Source organism: Gymnodraco acuticeps, unplaced genomic scaffold (assembly GCF_902827175.1).
Source record: "Gymnodraco acuticeps unplaced genomic scaffold, fGymAcu1.1, whole genome shotgun sequence".
Taxonomy (NCBI): Eukaryota; Metazoa; Chordata; class Actinopteri; order Perciformes; family Bathydraconidae; genus Gymnodraco; species Gymnodraco acuticeps.
This window is the reverse complement of record NW_022990368.1, coordinates 1,165,530-1,187,792: the sequence shown is the minus strand read 5'-3', so window position 1 is coordinate 1,187,792 and position 22,263 is coordinate 1,165,530. Positions and strand designations below refer to the sequence as shown.

Here is a 22,263-nt window from a genome sequence, read left to right as displayed (position 1 = left end):
CATGTTGGGTGTGTGTGTGTGTGTGTGTGTGTGTGTGTGTGTGTGTGTGTGTGTGTGTGTGTGTGTGTGTGTGTGTGTGTGTGTGTGTGTGTGTGTGTGATGTGTGTGTGTGTGTGTGTGTGTGTGTGATATCACTCGATGGACAGATGGTCCTTTGTGACTCCTGACACCTGCCAGCTGCTGCTCTGCTCATCTTCACATCTTTTTCCTTCTCCTCTCACCTCATCGTCTCTTTCCTTCTCTTCTCCTTTGGTCTGGCCTTTCTACTCTCAAAAAACATTTAGAAGATCAAATAGTTGAACTTGGAAAAATAAGGTGTGCTCTGGGGGTCAGTGAAAATGAAATGAAAGTTAAACATGTCTTTTTTTAAAGGTTTAAAAAAAGATTGCCTTCTTTCGAATCTAAAACTCTACAGTAGGGTTTAATATTAAACTCTAAAAAGAAACTTTTGAATTAGTAATTCACAGAATGTTAAACATACAACTTTTTTTAGCGGCAGATTACTTTGTGCAAATCAAAAGGAGTTGTAGAAACTGTATGCTGCATATTAGAGTAACAACAGTGGATAACCTGATTGTAACTACAAGGGTTCAGGTTGAGATTCCTCAGCAGTCCTCTCTCAACATCGACCACCAGCTGCTGTGGAGCAAAGCATCATTTAGACTCAGTGTCAGTGTCATTGTCCAGCATGCACTGTGAGTTCAGCACCGTAAGGCAGGTTGCAAAAAGCACAGAGAGACAGACTCGACTCTAGCTCTAAAACTTTAAACATGTTAAAATGGTGTTCTCAAAAACCATTAACTGTGTCTTGGTCTGGAGGAAGGAGAAACATGCTGAGGTTTGACAGACGCAGGCGTTTGACCTGTTTTTGAAGATCCAGAGTCCCTGGCACAGTCAGGTTTTTTTCCATGTTTGTTCTCTAAACAACACACAGCAGAAAGCCGCTTGTCTGACATTTCACAAAGCTGTTGGCTGATATGTCCTTCTCTGCATGCCTAGTATTAGCTTATGCTAACAGAAATGTTTAAGGGTTAAACAAAGGAAAACAACATCAGTTATGTCACAGTTCCAGGGACAGCAAAACATTTAATAATGCTTCAGAAACACCAGGTTGTCAAGGGACACTGACATCCATGTCAAACTCTACTGAATCAGACACAACTACATGTTATTGTTTACATATTTACAAGGTGACAAAATGTTCTTCTGATTACATAACAGTGTCCAATCAAAGGAGCAGATTCAAATAGGAGTGGCTGATTGGAAGAAATGTGGATCCCTGCATTTAAATGTAAACACAACTAATGAGGCTTAACACCAAACATGGTCAAAAATAAAAGCGTGAAGGAGACCACTGTAAGATTTCAGTGCTGGAAAAACGAAGAATTTGGCATCTAGTTTTTGTTTGTTTCAGTAAATGTCAGCCATGTGATCGCTCCCAGCTGGTTTTCTTTCCTCCTCATGCATGATGTCACAGGGATGGAGGAAATGTTTGAAATGGGACAAGAGGGTCTGCTGCTGTGTGTTGGTTTCCCCTGCTGTGTGACACGTGGGTTTAAAAAAAGTCGGAGTGAATACCAGACTCGCTCTCACAGCCTGAGAAAACAATCCTGTCACTCTCGCCTCCTCTCCTCCACTGTGTGGACGGTCCGGCAGAGAGGACAGCTGGCGGGCTGAGGGTGGATGTATATCTGCGTATGTGTAGGTATCTGGGTTTATGTGTGTGTGTCGCTCTCTTTGTCTGTGTGTGTGATCCTCAGAGGTCAGAGGTCAAGCTGCGGTTCACAGAGAGCCACGTTGTTCCCCTCCCAACAGGAAGGGAGGGCACTGTCCATATGCTGTCTTCACTCACACACACACATATAGATTCACACACTCACACACAGATTGGTACAGTACCAGAGTCCAGCAGGTACACACAAGCAAGTTCACACTTACACACAAGTCTATTTATCACATGTAAACACACAATTCACAAGTATGAACTGATTTACATCACTCAAAGGTCAACACGTCACAAACACACACAGCAGATTACACTGTCTGGGTAAATCTGAAAAAACAAAGAGTTTTAAAAAGGTACAATACGCAGCGTTTGAATAGACCTGTGTTATACATTTTGTAGAGGTCTGGAGGGACTTTAATGCTTTTATCCAAGTAACAGTGCATGCCTCAGCGTTGTCTGCCAAAAGATGTTGTTAATTAACTTTACATGAACTTTTAAGCCAAATTATGATACACAGTTTAGATCTTTGACATTTTTAAACTAGGTATTTTAACAAAGGTTAAATATGTTTTGGTCATCCAAGGCCTAGATTTGTACTTATCACAGAAAAAGCTGAGTGGCAACTCTGCTTGCAGCATATTTTATGGGTAGGACCATATTATGTTTACATCATTCATCTGAGGCTACTCCAGTGATGGTGCCTCCCACATAAAAAAGATTAGCTAGTTGAAATTGTGTTGTTTAAAGAGAACTGGATACAGATTGGAAGTGGGGGTCATTACTTTCAAAGTTGCTAATTAGCACATGAAAATAAAAAACGTTTGACTGTCAGGATCCAAAGTGAGTGACTAGATCACAGAAGGACAACTGACCAAAGTCAATGCGCTGAGACACCATGAGATGCACCACAAAGCTCTGGTCAGAGGACCTTGAGTATGTCTGGTAATCAGTCAGATGGTTATAACCACATATATGGACTTACATATGACAACAGAAGAATATGTAAATGAACTAAATCAAAGTAATGTTTAAAAAAAAGAGAGAAACCTGAAAATACAGGTGCGGACGCATTTGGTTTCACATGTAAACAGCGACCACATCAAGTCTCAGTGCCAAAGCTGTTTAGGACAGCAGAGTGAAGGTTTGGGACTGCTGCAAAGTGAAGACTCTCTCTTCCTCAACCTTCTGTCTCTATTCAATCCCCTCTCCCCTCAAACACAAACACTTTCTCTCTCTGTCTTGCTGATTGGACACTTCTCCCCACTTCAGATCACTTTATGTTCTCTCTCCAGACACAAGCTGTCTGTGTGTGTGCAGCCACAGACAGCTGCGTACAGCTGTTTCCTCATTGTGTTTGACGACATCTTTTACAGGCTTTAGAAGGTATTACGCACACATGCATACACAAGGAAGGAAGACTTTTGGGTTTACTGAACCTTTGTACACATGAAGAAAAAACAGAGGACAGCTGAGTTCACACACACACACAAACTGCACACTTATAACATAAAATACTCACCAATAAAGGAGAAGTTTCTGAGCGGAAAATGAGAAAGGCAAGAGAATTATCCAATGTTACAATATCGTGATGTGGTGTTAAAACATCCTACTTGTCCCTTGACATCCATTTATAAGATATCTACAAGATGCCCAGTTAGAGCATCTGACATTGGTTAAATTCTTAATAAACAGGCAGAGAACCGATGTATACAATAGTACAGTTCACTGAATACAAGTGAAGGTAGATGTGGTCAGTAATAGGTTCAGGTGTCAGTGAAAGGACTACATATTACACAGAGTGTATTCCCCAAACAATCTACTTTTTTTATTTCAGGGATGAATTCCACTGATGAGACGGTGCATCACACAGCAGGAAAGTCATCTCACCAAACCACATCGCAATTTTGTTTATAGCCTTTAGTCAAATCACACTTTGTCTCAGGGGGCAGCATGTTACTTTGTATTATGTCTGTTTTAAGTCTGTGGCAACACAAGAAGTGCAATATGAATAATACAAAAATATAAAAGCAGTATATGCAAAAAACATGGTGGATGAAAATAAGTTGTTGACAGAAAGTTGTTGTTTATATATTGCATTCATTATTGGGGTGGCTTAGTTAAATGATTTTAAAGCATTAATAGAACAATTTAGGGATTTTAGGGGATGTACTGAACAAGTCCGGGAAGGAAAATAAAATATTATTTAGTAACAGCTATGAACTTGTTGTTTAGGCACATCTTATGTGTAGCGTCCGAGCGGTTTCCACATTATGATGTAAAGTTCATAAACACCAAAGTTAGGAAACCCTGCAAACGGGCCATCAGTGGAGCATGCGAGTAGAAAAGTGTTGATATATTCAGCACAGACGACTGGGAACCTGCTCATTTCCAAACAGCTCCATCATAGAAACCTGAAAGTGAAAACTGAAAATGTTGGCATAAATAAAATATGTATTTATATGTTTGACAATCAATAAAAAATAGGAATTGTAAGCTAAAGCTAAATATCCATTTCTCCTGTACTTTAGAGTACATTTAATCTGTAGCTTTAAGGTTGCTTAGTGTGATTTTTTTTAGGGTCTACTTAGCGGAGACAGAACCTGTAATTGTTTTTGCTGATATCAGATTAACAACCCCAACAACTATTGCAGTACATAAACAACAAGAGGTCGAGTGTCAACACTAAACATTTGTTTTAACATTCCTGCAGTGTGTGTGTGTGTGTGTGTGCAGTGCTGGAATTGGGCCGGTACTCACCGGTACGCAGTACCGGCACTTCTGGTTCTGACCCATGGAGTACCGGCACTTCTTGCTCAGTACCGGCATGCTGGCGGTACTCCGGTACTCATGCACCGTGCCAGTACTCAACACTCTCCCGCCGTTCTTATTATACATCCATATATATATATACAGCCGCCCGGTACTCAGTAGATGCGTCATGAGGTGCCGAACGGACATTCTCATCGCTCTAACCGCTGGAGTTTCACAGCGGCTGTCAGCTGTTTACTCCTGTCATTCAAACAGAACGTGCTGGAGAGGGGGCGGGGCTTATCTTCTCCATGTAAATACTGTGGTGGAAACGACTATGTCAAAATTAACCTATTTGACCGTGATTTAATAGTAATACACGTTTCAAAATAATAATAATAATAATGCCGAAGTAACAACATACTGAAAACTGTTAGTAAAACCATGTTTTAATGCTTTACAATTTACATACCTAGATGCACGTGTGTTGTGTTTATGCAGTGCAACTCCCACCCAGTGGGTGGCTATGTAGAGTGATAGAACAGAGCAGGCACGCCCCCGAGAGAAGGAAAGCAAGTCACGTCACAAATTAGCATTTCTAAAATGTTAGCGTGGATTAATAAAAGTGCAAAAAGACAGCGGTTGTCGCCGGAAGAAACTTCAAATACAGAGAATGCTGTGCCTGTGTTGGAAATTGTGTCTGATGGGGAGCTTTCTTTGGTTGATCCTCCTGCTCCAAGTTCTAGTGCATTAGCATTAGCACTAGCTCCGCCGCCTCCTCCAGAGCCTCTAACGTTAGCTGCTGCTGGCGCAACTGCCACCACCAACACCGGGCAAAGCGATGCACCTGACTGCTGGACAACGGACCAGGTGCAATATTTTTGCAAGACCAATGCATGGCTCCTTCTTAAAGATAAGAAGCTAGGATGTCGGATATGCAGAGATGTCAAATCTTTGGGAATACACACTGGACAAGGACTGAAACTGTCAACTGAATGGGGTGAGTGTGCAGTGTCTCATTTCGGTGTTGACAAGGGCAAACAACAAGCTAGCCTGAGAAAAAAAATCAAAGAACATAAAGAATCACAAGCCCATGTAAAAGCTGCTGACATCCTTACATCTGCTTCACGTGAAACTATTCAACATCAAGTGCAGTCTATGCATAAATCTGAATTAGACACCACTATCAGAGTTTTTCGAAAGGCATATAAAATTGGCAAACATAGCCGGCCATTCACAGACATGCCAATTGATTTGAATGTACAGAAACTGAATGGGCTGGACGTGGGCAGGGTTTTGCACTCCAATAAAACCTGTGGCGAAATCATCGACCACATAGCTCATGAGCTGAAGAAAAAAATGGCAAAAGACATTACAGAAAACCAAAGAAAACTCTGTGTTTTGGTCGATGAATCTACCACTATTAGTGGTAAAACGGTGCTTGTTGTGTGTCTACGCTCAGCATTAGCTGATGCTGAGCCCGAAACGTTTTTTTGGGAGCTGATCGAGTTGGATGGAACAACGGCTGATGACATCACAAAGGCGTTAATGGAGTGTCTTGGAAGAGATTTTAACGAGGACTTTTTAGGTCGGTGTTTCGTTTATTTTGCATGTGATGGGGCTTCAGTCATGCTAGGGAAGAGAACAGGCGTTGCTACCCAGTTGTGTAGTAAATTCCCAAGCCTGTTTGTGTGGCACTGCTCCAATCATCGTCTAGAGCTGGCAGTTGGGGATGTGGTCAAGGAGGTCTCAGGGCTCAATCATTTCCAGATCTTTTTGACAAACTCTATTCCTTGTTCCATGCCTCCCCCAAAAATCAGAGGCAGTTAGCGCAGTGTGCGCAAGCAGTCGGACAGCGTCTCCTGGTGATAGGGCGTGTTTTGTCCATCCGCTGGGTGGCTTCAAGTGAAAGGAGCGTCAGAGCAGTCTGGGAAAACTACAGAGTGCTTCATGATCACTTCACAAATGCTGCAAACGACACGAGCAGGGATTCCAGAGATAGAGCAAAGTACAAGGGCCTGGATGATGTGCTCACATCTGCAACGTTTGTCAGCAATCTGGGACTGATGTACGATGCGCTCACAGAGCTCAGCGACCTCTCTCGGCAACTCCAAAAAAGAGAGATGACACTGCCTACAGCAGATAGGCTCTTAACTCGAGAAATACGAGTTTTTGAATCCATGGTCACCATGCCTGGCCCACACATGACTACAGTTCATACAGCTCTAGCTGAGAAGTCCTTCAAGGGTGTTGCCCTGCGTGAGAATGGCAGGCTTGTACAGATTCATGCAGGTCAGTTTTTCCGCAGTATGGTAGAGAATCTGAGACACAGAATGACTTCCACAACCTCCTCTCATGTCAGCACAAGAGAAATCCCATTACATGGCCGGGAGGCCCGGGACAATCAGCTAATCCAGGACATGAAAGTTATCCATCCTGGAAGTTGGCCTGAAGAGGAGTTAGACGTACAGTATGGGGACGTAGAGGTGCTACGTTTGTGCGAAGTGCTGAAAGTGGACAGAAGTGAGACTGTTCAGGGCTTTCGCGAATACAAGGAAACCAGGGCATCCCGTACACCTGCTGCCATGGAGCCTCTACTGAAAGCAGTCCGAACCATCACTGTCTCCACTAGTGAGTGTGAGCGGGCATTCAGCTGCATGAACGATATCCTTACTGCAAAAAGGAATGCTCTCTCTGTCAGCCGACTGTCCAGCCTGGTTTTCATTAAATGTAATGGACCATCACTAGGACAGTTCAATCCGGAACAGTATGTGAGGTCCTGGCTGGCAAAGGGAAGGAGAAGTGCTGATGAAAGAGCCTGTCCAGCTCCAGCCCCTGATACTGATGTCCCCAAGGCCTTCTGGAGCCTTTTCTAACAATGTGAAGTATATTGCAAAGCAGCTCACCCAGTGAGAAGACTTTTGGCATAATGTGCCGATTTGTACAGATCCTGGAGATAGAAGGACTTCAGACCAACCAGGGAGTTATCTGATCAGCTTGGTGTTCAATGTAACTCTTTACCATGGCTCAGACTTTGTTACTTGCAGTTACAGTTTCTCATTTTAGATTGTGCAAATTTTGCATTTGTTTTTACATGTTCTTTGTTCATGCTCTTTATCATTTTTCTGAGTTGGAAAGTTAGATTGCATCATAGTTTACTTTATACATATTTGTATTCTTCAGTGGTGAAGTATATTGCAAAGCAGCTCAGCCATGTGAGAAGACTTTTGGCACTTTTTCGTTTTTCATTTTCTGAGTTGGAAAGTTCGATTGCATTCAAAATGTACAGAAATACTTAATTTTGTTAAAGCTTTTTATAAAAAATGCTTCTGACCAGAGCTTTGTTTCCTTGTCATTAATGTTGAACACCACCAGAGGGGCTCTCACCTGAAAGGTCTCTGCTTCATGTGTCTTCAGCAGAAGATCTAGACTTTGATTGCTATATTTTCAGTTAATATTGACCTTACTGAGCTTTAGCCATATCCGCTGCCTATCATAAAAAATGTTAAGTACAGTGAACCTTTCTAAAATATACAGTAGTAAAGAGACAAACCCACCAGCATTATAGTAGCCAAATTCTTGTTTGTGGGCTGTATATATAAAATTGACTTGAAAAAGTTGCTGATTTTAGAGTACTGGCACCTTTTTCATTCCAATTCAAGCACTGGCTAGATCTCCATGGTAACTTATGCTTAGCGGCTAACCTGGTCGGGACCAGGTTAGGTTGCAGGCTAAGAGATCAACTCAGTGAAAGCACTGCCTGCTGACCAATCAGAGCTCAGTGTGCGGAGTTTAAAGCGATCAAGTCATATTACAGGAGAAAGGAAATACAGAAAAGCTGCCGTTGCAGGAAAGACGGCCGGCAAAAATCACCGACTGTGTGAACGTGAAAATGAATAGAATATCACCTCCCATCTTCAGAGCAATCTGACTATTATAACATTAGCGTTAAGAAAGCTTACTTAAATATCTGCCACAACATAAGTACACTGAGTGCAGACGATGTGTCCCATTATCATTCATATCACATCATAATGTATCATATATCTCCTTATCTGAGTCAGCTTCTCGAGCCGTATCTGGCCGTGCAACACTCACAGTGTCACATACTGTATGCAGAAGTATTATTGTAAGCAACACATTAAGTTGACGAAACACTCGAGACAAATGTAATTAAAGTCAGATCGTGTTTTAGACGGGGCAGTGATATCATAAACCTGTTAATGTACGCATTCAAACACTTTTTCTTTTGCCAGCTGTATTCACCTTGCAGGTGCAGCTATGTGGCTTTTATCCTGGATAAAGTGTTTAAGACATGGATGTTTAAAGTTTAACTTCTTCATATTTGACTAGTATTACAGTTCACTTTTCATTCAGGAAGTATGACGCTGCGCTGTCAGTGCACTTCTCCATGTTTGTGATTGGTCGAATGCTCCAAATACCACCCCTCTCATGTGAACGCGCACCTAACTAGATAGGACACGGCTGGCTTGAGCGATCCACTTGATAACCAGCGTCGTAGTACAGTTTAGCGAGAGCGCGTATGTTTTGGATTAGGCCAACCGTCTAACTCAAACATATCCAGGTTAGGTTGAACCAACTTCGTAGTATAGGCCCCAGGTGCGAGTCTGGAGTGGAGAGGCATTTCAACCTCACGCCATCAACATAAATAACCACAGAGTGACAGAAGTGATATGGAAACCTTAGCTCTGCAATTATTACACCACACTGCAGTGGTGGTTCTACAGGGTGGCACGGGGTGGCAGCTGCCACCTCAGAAAAATGCCTTGCCACCCCAGTTGGCAGCTTTGTTTTGAAAAAAAAGTTGTGGCTCATCGGACATTTATGAGAGAAAATCTCTAATGTCCGAGTGCAAGTGAATGCAGCACAAGACGCGAGCCTTGTAACCCCTCCCCCGGCCCTGGAACATGCCTGGAAATATGATTGGCGGCGATTTCATTTGAACGGGGGACAGCGCAAAACGAGAAGCATTTCGGATCCAAGTAGACGGAAGGAATGAGGTATTTGCGGTCAGTGGCGGCGCCAGGGTATGGCTGGGGTAGGCTACAGCCATACCAAGAAATGGCTTAGCCCCACCATGAAAAATGATGTTAAGGTAAGCAAAATAAAGTCCGCCAACTCGCGCGGAGTAAATTGCACAGACAGCAGTTAGTAAGATTGATTTCAGTAGCCACTTGTCTGGAAATACCGAAGACTAGAAACGGTTTTGAAAACTTTTGTCACGTAGTGATCGTCTTCTCAATAGAACATCTTTGATAGAAATCAACACGTAATGAAATAAGACCCCACGGTTTGATGATTGATAGGTGTGTGGGCTGTCTTTCATTTTGACACACAGAACAATGGGGGCTATCCACAATGTAAAGTCATTCACACAGCCTCTCCTCTTGTCTCTGTGAGGAGCAGCAGGTTCAGCTTTCAGAACAAAGTAACAAAAAACTAAAATACCATTCATTTTTTTAAATATGTCGTGTAGTAATAGATTTATTTATTTTCTTCTCAAGAGAGTACCAGAATGTGTATTTTATGTTAGTATTTCAAAAAATCTCCTGGGGGAGAATCCCCCCAGACCCCCCTGCAGGGGTTGGGTTTTCAACTCTTTCACTTGTGGGGAAATTGCAGGATTGGTTCCAGGTCGCCCTTTTTATTTACTACAAGACAAATGTGCCTTTTTATTTCATACAGTTCAATTTGAATTGAGACAGGGAAATAATCAAAACCTCACGCGTGGCGTTTCACTGTCAAGGGGAGCGTGTATGTAATTACATTGCAAATACTGACTTGAGCCCCACCACTGTATGGGTTAGCCCTACCATAGATTACCCAACACAAATACTCTGGAGCTGCCACTGTTTGCGGTCTACAATGACAGAGAAGAGCCTGTCAAGTTTGGCTGTACTCAGCATTGAATCAAAACGCACCATAGCTTTAAATCTTAATAAGTGAGGCGTTTTGCTGAACAAGATGGTAATCACCACATTCAGCTGTTATAGGCATGCCAACTTGATACTCTGCTCACGGATGAGTCGATGAGAATAATAAACTGTTAAGATGATGACCTTACGTGTGTATAATATTGTTCTTCTTTGAGGGGTTCTGCCCCCAAAAAACAGTTTTAAGTCCTGAGAAAGTCAAATAAGACGGTGTGTAATACTTCACTGCCCAGCCAAAAGAAAGTAACCACTTTGATTTAACTAGGCCAGTAGGTAAGGACTTTCCACTGGATAATAACTGCAGCGATGTAATGTATATGTTTTAGCTGAATACACGTTTTTTAACCCTAACTGATGCAGTTAGTCACTTCTTTAATGTTTGTTCTTTCTGATGTAAAGTCAAGGTTGTAACAGTTTGCAATGAAGTTGTGGGGCGCTGAACTGTTCTTTTGATTCTTTTGATATATGATAGTAATTGTCTTTCAAATTTGAAGGAGGGTGAGCAAGCATCTTGAGGAACATTCATCATTATCTCCTCCAACAAATATAGTTTATTTAATAATAACACTGAATATGTGAATCATAACAGTGATTGACAGCTGATAGGAATAATATGATTGTTAATATTATCATATTCATACAGACAAACATCGATGAGACAGTTAATTAATGTACTTATTGCAGCAGTCTGCATTGATTTGGTACCCCTGCTGGTCTAAGAGTGAGACAAACTCATTCAGTTATTGTTCAGTTAAAATGCATTAAATTATGTGTGCCACCTTATGTAAGGCTTTACTGATGTGCCACAATAATGTAACCAAATGTTATTGAGTTAAAATAAATATTGTGGCTTTCCAAGTTAACATTGATTGATATGACTGCGATTAAATCAGCATATACTTCTGCCAGGGGATGCCACCCCTCAAATTCTCCTGCCACCCTCTTGCCACCCCATGAATATTTTTCTAGATCCGCCCCTGCCACGCTGTTATTTTGCCGAGGTAACCGGCATATCCATGTAAAGTTAACGTCAACCCTCACCATGACCGTGACGGAGCGTCCACACAGCAGCGTGCGTTGACGCTTGGCGGTGGGCGTGTCTGAAGCTTGGGGATTTTTTGCGAGCAACGCGACCAACAACCAATCACATGAATCTCCCCCCCCGACATACAAAGCAATAGCAATGTTAAAACTAAGTAAACTGGATATAAAATCCCCAAACAGGCGAAAACCTACCAGTTTCACCGACTGTCTCTGCCACCTCCCTCCATGACTCGCTCCTCCGGTTTGTATCCCGGTAGATGAACAGAGACTGATCATACAGCACCGGGTGATTCACTACCGCTATAATGAATTTTCCCTCTATTTTTTGGAATATGAGGAAATTACCTGCGTAGTCTCTCTCAACATACACGCGGTTTGATTGGCTAGCGCTTGTACTGGCAGATTTGCATAAACGGGATTTCATTGGCTGACGCTTCTGCCGAGGCGCCAAAAGTTGAACATTGCTCAACTTTTGAAGCGAGCAACGCCAGCAACGCTCCACGTCGCTTCCCAAAATGCAGTTCGGCTAAAAGTGACGTCACCCCATTCAAAGTGAATGGGCAGAAGCGTTGGAAGCTTCAACGCACGCCGCTGTGTGGATGGGCCGTCACGGGGTGGAAACAGTATTTCCGGTCTCGAAGTTTTCATAATAAAACCGTATTCCCCTCACTGTCAAATTATTTTAAACCTATATCTGCAGTACTCATCCACTAGAACACATCAGTTTATCCTTGTTAATTACACAACATTAATTGGTTTAAATTGTGTATAATGCTTTTGTGTTTTTCCCATAGGTTTTTCCCTTTAGATTCTGAGACACATTTCTTTTTTCAGAGGTTTTGATAGGCTAAAACATCGAACTACCCATAATCCTCAGATATCGTTGAAGCTCGGCGATTGGATGTTTTAGTCGCAATGCATGTTGGGATATGGTGTGTATGCGATATGAAATCCGAAAAAATAAATAAAATAATACTTTATTCCGAGTGTGCTTGCTTTTCTCTTTGAAAGTCATCACATAATGGCATTGTAATACACGGTTTGGCTGAAATAAATATTACACATCTGCCGTAGTTCTTTATAGAGCCTTGATTAGAAGACCTTTGGACAAACTGGAAGAACTGCCACCGAAACTGAATACATCTTCAATTTCTCTTCACACAATACATCTCCTTGCAGTATCAACACTAATTCGGCTGACTTTTATATTTGATCCAATTGGTAGATAGGCTGTATTTACACCATAACCTTTTCTTATCAAGCTCCACATTTGTGGAATCAGCTTCTAGTTTGTGTTCGGGCGGCAGACACCCTATCCGTTTTTAAGAGTGTGCTTAAGACCTTCCTTTTTGATAAAGCTTATACACTGAACAAAAATATAAATGCAACACTTTTTTTTTTGCTCCCATTTTTCATGAGATGAACTCAAACATTTTCTATATACACAAAATAACCATTTCTCTCAAATATTGTTCACAAATCTGAAAAAATCTGTGATAGTGAGCACTTATCCTTTGCCGAGATAATCCATCCCACCTCACAGGTGTGGCATATCAAGATGCTGATTAGACAGCATGATTATTGTACAGGTGTGCCTTAGGCTGGCCACAATAAAAGGCCACTCTAAAATGTTCAGTTTTATCACACAGCACAATGCCACAGATGTCGCAAGTTTTGAGGGAGTGTGCAATTGGCATGCTGACAGCAGGAATGTCCACCAGAGCTGTTGCCCGTGAATTGAATGTTCATTTCTCTACCATAAGCCGTCTCCAAAGGCGTTTCAGAGAATTTGGCAGTACATCCAACCGGCCTCACAACCGCAGACCACGTGTAACCACACCAGCCCAGGACCTCCACATCCAGCATGTTCACCTCCAAGATCGTCTGAGACCAGCCACTCGGACAGCTGCTGCAACAATCGGTTTGCATAACCAAATAATTTTTGCACAAACTGTCAGAAACCGTCTCAGGGAAGCTCATCTGCATGCTCGTCGTCCTCATCGGGGTCTCGACCTGACTCCGGTTCATCGTCGTAACCGACTTGAGTGGGCAAATGCTCACATTCGATGGCGTCTGGCACGTTGGAGAGGTGTTCTCTTCACGGATGAATCCCGGTTTTCACTGTTCAGGGCAGATAGCAGACAGCGTGTGTGGCGTTGTGTGGGTGAGCGGTTTTCTGATGTCAATGTTGTGAATCGAGTGGCCCATGGTGGTGGTGGGGTTATGGTATGGGCAGGCGTATGTTATGGACGACGAACACAGGTGCATTTTATTGATGGCATTGTGAATGCACAGAGATACCGTGACGAGATCCTGAGGCCCATTGTTGTGCCATTCATCCACTACCATCACCTCATGTTGCAGCATGATAATGCACGGTCCCATGTTGCAAGGATCTGTACACAATTCCTGGAGGCTGAAAACATCCCAGTTCTTGCATGGCCAGCATACTCACCGGACATGTCACCCATTGAGCATGTGTTGGATGCTCTGGATCGGCATATACGACAGCGTGTTCCAGTTCCTGCCAATATCCAGGAACTTCGCACAGCCATTGAAGAGGAGTGGACCAACATTCCACAGGCCACAATCAACAACCTGATCAACTCTATGCGAAGGAGATGTGTTGCACTGCGTGAGGCAAATGGTGGTCACACCAGATACTGACTGGTTTTCGGACCCCCCTAATAAAGCAAAACTGCACGTTTCAGGGTGGCCTTTTATTGTGGCCAGCCTAAGGCACACCTGTGCAATAATCATGCTGTCTAATCAGCATATTGATATGCCACACCTGTGAGGTGGGATGGATTATCTCGGCAAAGGATAAGTGCTCACTATCACAGATTTTTTCAGATTTGTGAACAATATTTGAGAGAAATGGTTATTTTGTGTATATAGAAAATGTTTTAGATCTTTGAGTTCATCTCATGAAAAGTGGGAGCAAAAACAAAAGTGTTACATTTATATTTTTGTTCAGTGTAGTTAGGGCTGATTAGATTCAGCCCCTAGTTTTGCTGATATAGGCTTAGTTTGTCGGGGGACATCTTACTTCTTCCTTCTCTCTGTCTATACCTGTGTACTCTCATGTTCCGATTAACCCAGCTTCCCCAAATTTCTTTCTTTTTGGTGTCTATATACGCCGGGATTCGGAGTCATGGATGATCCTGTTGCTGCGGTCCTTTGTCCTGGATCGCGAGCCCTGGATCTTGAGTCGTGGCTGTGGTCCTGGATCATAAGTCCTGGATGGATATCCTCGTGGATTCATCTTCCTATTATACACACATGCATTTCCAAACATTTGGACTACCTATGTTGCAAATGTATTTATCTTTTCAATTTACACACAGCATCTATTGCACGTATGTCCGTCCTGGGAGAAGGATCCCTCCTCTGTTGCTCTCCCTGAGGTTTCTCCCATTTTTCCCTTTAAACTGTGGGTTTTCTCTGGAAGTTTTTCCTTGTACGATGTGAGGGTCTAAGGACAGAGGGTGTCGTATTGTCATACTGATATTCTGTACAAACTGTGAAGACCACTGAGACAAATGTAACATTTGTGATATTGGGCTATATAAATAAACATTGATTGATTGATAACGGTGCACAGCTTATAGAAAAGGACTTGTAGTTTTTAAAGATATTACTGATTTTCTTTGAATGTAAGAATGTAAATACTGAGTTGAGAGAATAGTCAGTGGTTTTGGGTGATGGGAGACACACCTATGGAATCAGAATTTCAATGGCTTACCGTTAAATGACGGATATACCTTTCTGTCCATGATGTTTTACAAATCAGATATTGTGTAGAACTACAATATGTGAAATAATATAGCAATATCCTGTAAAATGTGAAAACATGAATAAAACTACACATCTTCAGATGTTATACATACATAAATGTCCTACACTAATAATACAAAATTATTATTGCATTGTATGCTGTGTGTTATTTGTAAGATCTTCAGAAACTACCTTTCCAACTCCTCACCAGTTAACTGTTACAGGTCTATACAGGTTCATGGTACAATGCATAAGCTTCAAATCGAGAGACTGAAACTGTATTTTTCTTTACCGTTCAGTTTTAATTGCACAATAAAGTTAATAGTAATATTATGTTTGATATTACTATGTTTTATTAACTAGACCACTGGGTCATGTTAAGACCATATTTTTTGTCGGTTTGGTGTTACAAATATCAAAACAATATATATGTGGATAACAAAATAAATCCGTCAAAAACTAAACTGGAAAATTATACTGGAAAGTATAATTTATTGTGTTAACACTGCAAACTTGACAGTTTTTAACCTGCACCGCCTAGTGGTTAAAGCACATTATTGAGTTTTGTTGTTGAATATGTTATATTTGATGAAAACATTTAAATATTAAGAGTAGCCTACATACAAAATAGGGGGAAAGTAGAAGGTCAATGATAGAAATATAGAATAGAAAATATCAAGAAGATATAGTGATCTCTATAATAAAACAGCTAGTGGAGGACGTCCAAAGATATTAATAGGAGGATGTGCAAAACAGACAAACTAATAAGGCTTTATTTAAACATTAAAGAATACTTTAAGTTAAGGTCTTCTTTTGAATAAGAAAAAAAAAGAAGTTGGGGGTATCAACAGATAAATATTAAGTCTGACAAAGTACTTGCCGTCTAATATATTGCATAGTTTATTTTGGCACTTGACAATCACCTTCCCTGAATTTTACTCAGGTGTAACTAAAGTCTGATTTAAGGGTTGCTTATATTTCACATCATTAATCAGAATCGGCAAAGTAACTCAAATAAATTTAGTGGAGGAAAAATACCAGGTTAGAACAAAGTATAATAAATTGCATGTTGTACTGCTGCTGTAACAAAAACATTTCCCAACTTGGGATCAATAAAGCATATCTTATCTTAAGATGATCGATGGCTACTGCCAAATTTGCAAAATGTGCCTCTGAATCTTGACAAGTGCATGTTTCAGGCTTATCAATTAACAACAGGAGGGGTCACAGACATAAGACCAGCTGTTAAATAAAGCTCTTCTGACCTTAGCTGGCATGTGGGTATATATTAATGCTGCTCATTATGGACACAAGCAATTCTCACCCATTAATTAATTAAATGTTTTAAATTTGACAACACCAATGTGTTTCCCATCCCCTAAACCTCCAAAAATGTACACAGTTTAATCCTGGCAACTTCTAATGATGGGAAATACGAAAACGTCTTTTAAAACTACAATTCCCAGTAGAGACGTGCCATAGAACATGTTGGGAACATGGTTGCGCAACACAATTAGCCAGCATGTGTAGTTCTGGGGGGTGGACCCGTTCAAATCCAGTTTTGGATAGTCTGCCGTGGTTTCCTTCCATTTCATAGAGCTGTCTGACGCTCGGCGTAATCTTGGCGCACTGCCACTCCAACATCCAATCACAGAGCTTGAGGACTAATCACGGGGTTTGTCAAGCAAACCGGATGTTGTAGTCCCAAACGATATCTGAGGATTGTGGGTAGTGTAGTGTCTTCGGCCATCCTAAACTCAGAAAAAACTATTTGTTTCTCCGAATCAAAGGGGAAAAACACAAAAGCATTGTACACAATTAAACCAATCAATGTTGTGTAATTAACAAGAATAAACTGATGTTTTTTCAACCCGCGAGGGTTGACGCCAACTTTACATGGACGCTGCCGTCAATAGAAATGAATAGGGGGAAGTACGTAGTATATACACGTTCTCCTGGCGAGACCTCAAATCATCTTCGTAATATCTATCAAATTATAGATCCTACACATCCACTGGACGTGGATTCTAAAAGTATAATATACACTTCTCGCTAGAAATGTAATCAAAATCATTTTAATAGCCAAACTATTCTACAATTTAGGATTTTCCAGAGAGGGTTATTTGTGAATATACGACCCTCCGGAGCATTTGAAATCAACGGGAGCATCAGCCCATATGCCGCAAATTGTTGTTTCTTACACGACCACTAGAGGTGCTAAACTTTAAAACGTGACTATAGGTCGTAATAAGCTGCTGGACAATCGACCTATTTGGTCGTTTTTTGGAGGAGGACAGGCTGTTTAGAAAGTGCTGAGTTGAAAGTGAGACACACTACAGGGGACATAATAGATGAACACCAGCGCCCCCAGTGGCTCATCCATGAAGCTGTGAAAAACCCACAAACACCTAATTGTTTAAATCATCAGAGAATTAAATGGAAGAAATGTATCTCTTTATTTTACACATGTTGTCATTTAAACCAGTAAATAGGCTTTTACAAAAGGTTAAAATGTCCCTGCGTTTTAGTCATTTCTATTATGTTTTCTCTCCAGGTATATATTGTTAACTTTGGGTTTAATATTAGACAAAAGTGTCACATATTAATGGGGAATAATTCTATAAAACAGAAAACAAAAACTGATAGCAAATATTTATTTTTTACAAATTATGAGATGATACATATCAAAACTATTATTGTTTCCTATCCCTGCATTGTGAATATATAGTAAATTCAAACCCCATATAAGTTTTTCACAAAGTGTGGTCCCAGTGTGTGCAATAGACTCATTTTAATTGAATTATAAATGATAGGAACTCAAATTCTCAGTGAGACTAAATTAAAGTAAAGAGCTAGTATTGGAAACCAACCCGTCAGATTTATAAATGGACTCAATGTTCCTCCAGTGTCTCCATCAACAAAATGATTCTTGGAGGTTCATACAATGCTACTTATGCTCATTTGCAAATGTATGAGGTTCACCCATATACTGTTTATTTAAGGATTCAATTAGCTCTTCAATTTATGTGCAGCTGAATTAGACTGGAGTGATGTTAATGAGCAGAGAGCGCCCTCTGCTGGGCATCACAGCATCTTAAAACTGTGGCTCTTGAGAGGATGAACACAATATCATATACACCTTAATGCAATCAAGTATAATGATAATAAACAAATACAACAACACCGAGTTACAAATAAAGTTAAAGAAATGAAAGGTGTTTGTATAAAAGGTATACAGCCTATGGTTTAGAGACATTGTAAATGAGAGTAGAAAATGTAGACAACATACATCAGGAGGACTAAAGACTGGCAGATGTCATTTTGTGAAATAAACATAGGACTGTGTTAAAATGCAAATACAATCGGTAAAAGTTGCCCCTGGAATTGAGAGGATGGGGCTTTCAAATGTAAAACAAACAGCTTAATAAAGAGATTTGTCTGATGTGTTTTGCACATGGTATGCAGTTCACACCTGTCACACTTCCAGGTGAGTCAGCATCAGTTAAAAAGGAACCTAGAGTACATGTGATGCAATGGAGCCAATATGTGTACCTGGGACGAGGTTACGAAGGGTTATCCCTCACTTTCAAAAGATTCTAAATATAAAATGTAAATTCTGTTAGAAAGACAAATTGACCTGAAAAGGATCTAAAAATGCATATTTGTTGATTCATGCAACAACAAAAAAGCCCTTGTGCAAACATACAGAAATACATCCGTCCGTTTTGTTTATTTACATGAAACTGTATGAAGACTAAACTGAATTTGCTGAAGTGTGTTTTCAAAGTCTTTAACTGTATTATATTAGGGTTGATGTTCATAAAAGGCATTAAAGCAAATGTTTTGCCATCATTGTGTCTTCTTTTCAAAGGGAAGGAATTACGTCTTTATAAGACGTATTATTTATTCAATGTTTCAATACTTTGGAGCATTAATTCCCTGTTGATTTTTTTTATTAAGACAAGATGAAAATGGAGATAATTAAGAGGGGGAAATTGCATAAAGTTCAGCTAGAATAAAAACAGAATACACAATAAAAGTTGTGGAGAAATGTCTTTTTACAGGTTTGAGGTCAGTTCAATGAGGCGCCTTGTGGCAGACCTCCCTGACGGCCTCCTGCAGCTTCTTTACCGACTCCATCACCACGCGGAAACTTTCATGGAAGCTTCCATTACCTTCCTTCTCCCAAGCCGCCTGCAGCTCTCTGACCCACGTCACGATCCCATCCAGCTGCTTCTGCACCTCCGCCTGCTCGTCCAGCTCCGCCTGCAGCGCCTGCCGGGCACACACCTCCTCCTCGTACGCCCTCTGGAGGTCAGCGAGGGACGAATCCAGCTTCAGCACCTCCTGAGGGAGCAGACCAAAGTCAAACCAAAGACATACATTGCTTCTATTTATCAACAAAATATGTAGACATCATGAGTGGCTGGTAAAAAAACATATTGGATAATGACTGCGCTGTAAAAAAAACACATAATACTCAATAATGATCAAACCCCCCAAAAACTGGAGCAACAAACCTAAATGGCTATAACGGAAAATGTGTCATAAGCCATCCTTTTTATCAGTAGGCCGATCTCAATATTTAACAAAAAACAGTATCTATTACATTTAGTTCATTGATAATTGTTTGTTCAGGTAGCAGAGAACATTATTTGTAAGATACTGATAATGACATACCAATAGATATACACAAATCATTATAATCTAAATAAAACATTGACAAGAAACAACAGCAAAACAGAAACACACAACCACACTAAAATAAGTGATATATTTGACTTAAGTAAAAGTAGAAGTACCAGAGTTTAGGAATACTCTGTAACAAGTAAAAGTCCTACAATCAAAAGCTTACTCTTTAATATAATTAAAGTACTCATTATGCAGTTTTGTCCATTTCAGAATAATATACATCATATGTTTTGATTATAGTTATTGATGCATTAATGTGTTTATCAAAGCTGGTAAAATGTGCAGCTAGTTTTAATTATGTTGTATACTGCAGGGTAGCTTGTGGATTTACTCCAGGTGTGTAACTAAAGTCTTATTTCAATGTTAATTGTGTTGCACATCATTAATTTAAGTCTGCGAAGTAACTACATGTATTAAATAAATGTGGAGTAAAAGTACACGATTTTCTTCTGAATTGTAGTGGGGTAAAAGAACAAAGTAGCAAAACGTAAAAATACTCAAGTAAAGTTCAAGTGTCTCAAAGTACAGTACTTGAGCAAATGTCCTTAGTTACTTTACAACGCTGTTTGTCATACTCTAATTGAATCAACATTGCATGAATTGAGATCATAATAGTGATCTTAATGTAAACACCGCTGCACCCACCTGTATGTGTTGGGGGTAGTTCTTGTGTGAATGGTCCTCGGGCAGCAGCACATTGGGCGGCACGGAGAGGCACCGCATCATCAGCAGCGAGTCCATCCTCTGCGACAGCTGCTTGAACCGGTCCTCCAGGAACTGCTGTAGCCGGCGGCTACACTCTCGGGCCCGGAGCTGCTCGTCGGGCCCGGGAGACACTTTTCCGAGTTGCCTCAGACACACCTTCTCCACGACGGGTAATATGTCGCATAGGCAGTCGTGGAAGGCGCTGTAAACCCGCAACATGCAGGTCTGCGGGGTGAAGCCGAAGAACTGCGCCTCGTACAGTTTAAGAGACAACGGAGGGAGATCTTCCGCCTTTTCGTTCACTTCTCCAACTTCCATCTCCATCTCCGTCCCTTCTTGGGTTTCCCGCGCCATGTTGAATCGATGACGTCTGTGTTTTTCTTCTTCTTACGGGGATTTTTTGGCAGTTGGCAAACAACGAGGTGGTGTTTTACCGCCACCTACTGGTAGGGAGTGTAGCGTTCAGCAGCAGTACTACAGCGTGAGAAAAATATTTTGGATACTGCTAAAAACAGCATACTATTGATAAATAGGATATTGTGCTTGTAAATGATTAAAATACAATTAATTATTCAAGGTTGTTTTAAACTGTATTATTATTATTATTATTATTATTATTTTAAAACACCATATGAAGTGATGAAAAATACTTTTTAAAGGGTGATGACATTCAAACTGTGGAAAGGATAGTCTTTAAAAAAAACAGCATCCATTTATAACTATAAGACGCTCTTGTGAAAACCTTGTATGTCGTTGAAATGGTTGGCATATTCATACTGTTTCTACATGTTTACTCTGTTTTCCTCCCTTTTTATTCTTATTATCCCTGTTTATATTAGTATGTGTTACCATCAGTGTTTCTCTCTTATTCTGTTGCTGCTTAACACCTGAATGTTCTTACGGGGATCAATAAAGGTCCCTCCTATATTAAACTATCTTACTTTTAAACTTCATGTCATTAATCTGCTTAAAAAGCTGAGGGTTAGACTAGGTTTCTTTTTCAGAAACAAGTCCTGTTTCTCGCTTGAGGTCAAGAAAAGGCTAGTCACTGTGACCTTTTTACCTGTGCTGGACTATGGTGATTTGATATATATGAATGCACCTGCCCATTGCCTTGAAAAGTTAGATGCCGCCTATCACAGTGCTCTGAGATTTGTTACTAACTGTAAAGCACTTATCACTTATCACTGTATGCCAAGGCAGGTCTGCCTTCACTAACTGTACGGAGGCTCAGTCATTGGTACATGTTTATCTATAAAGCCATGTTGGGTAAACTACCAACTTATATATGCTCTTTGATCTCACAGAGAGTGGCAAGTAGCTATTGCCTGAGATCCCAGGATGTGTTTTTATTACATGTGCCAAGTGCTAGGACTGTTATAGGTACTAAAGCTTTTATGTGTGCTGCTCCTCTAGCTTGGAACACTATGCAAACAAAATTGAAACTGAGCATTTTGGTTCCCTTGCATAATTTTAAAGCTCGGATAGATGAAATGTTATTAGATATCTGTCATTGTGAATAGGTTGCTAATGTATACTCCTGTAATTATGTTGTATTGATGTCCTTTTTGTTTTCTGTTGTTTTTATGTGTAACCAATGTGCTGCAGGTCTTCCTT

At 40.7% G+C, this 22,263-nt stretch overlaps 1 protein-coding gene across 1 annotated transcript; it reads right to left on the bottom strand.

Annotated features, from left to right (window-relative positions):
• Positions 1-17,686: 17,686 nt before the first annotated feature.
• Positions 17,687-21,016, bottom strand: mis12 (MIS12 kinetochore complex component). Its single transcript, XM_034224260.1, has 2 exons — positions 20,587-21,016; positions 17,687-19,596 (listed from the first exon to the last, which is right to left on the bottom strand). The coding sequence occupies exons 1-2, from the start codon at positions 20,998-21,000 to the stop codon at positions 19,327-19,329; spliced, it is 684 nt and encodes a 227-aa protein (XP_034080151.1). The 5' UTR covers positions 21,001-21,016; the 3' UTR covers positions 17,687-19,326.
• Positions 21,017-22,263: the final 1,247 nt, after the last annotated feature.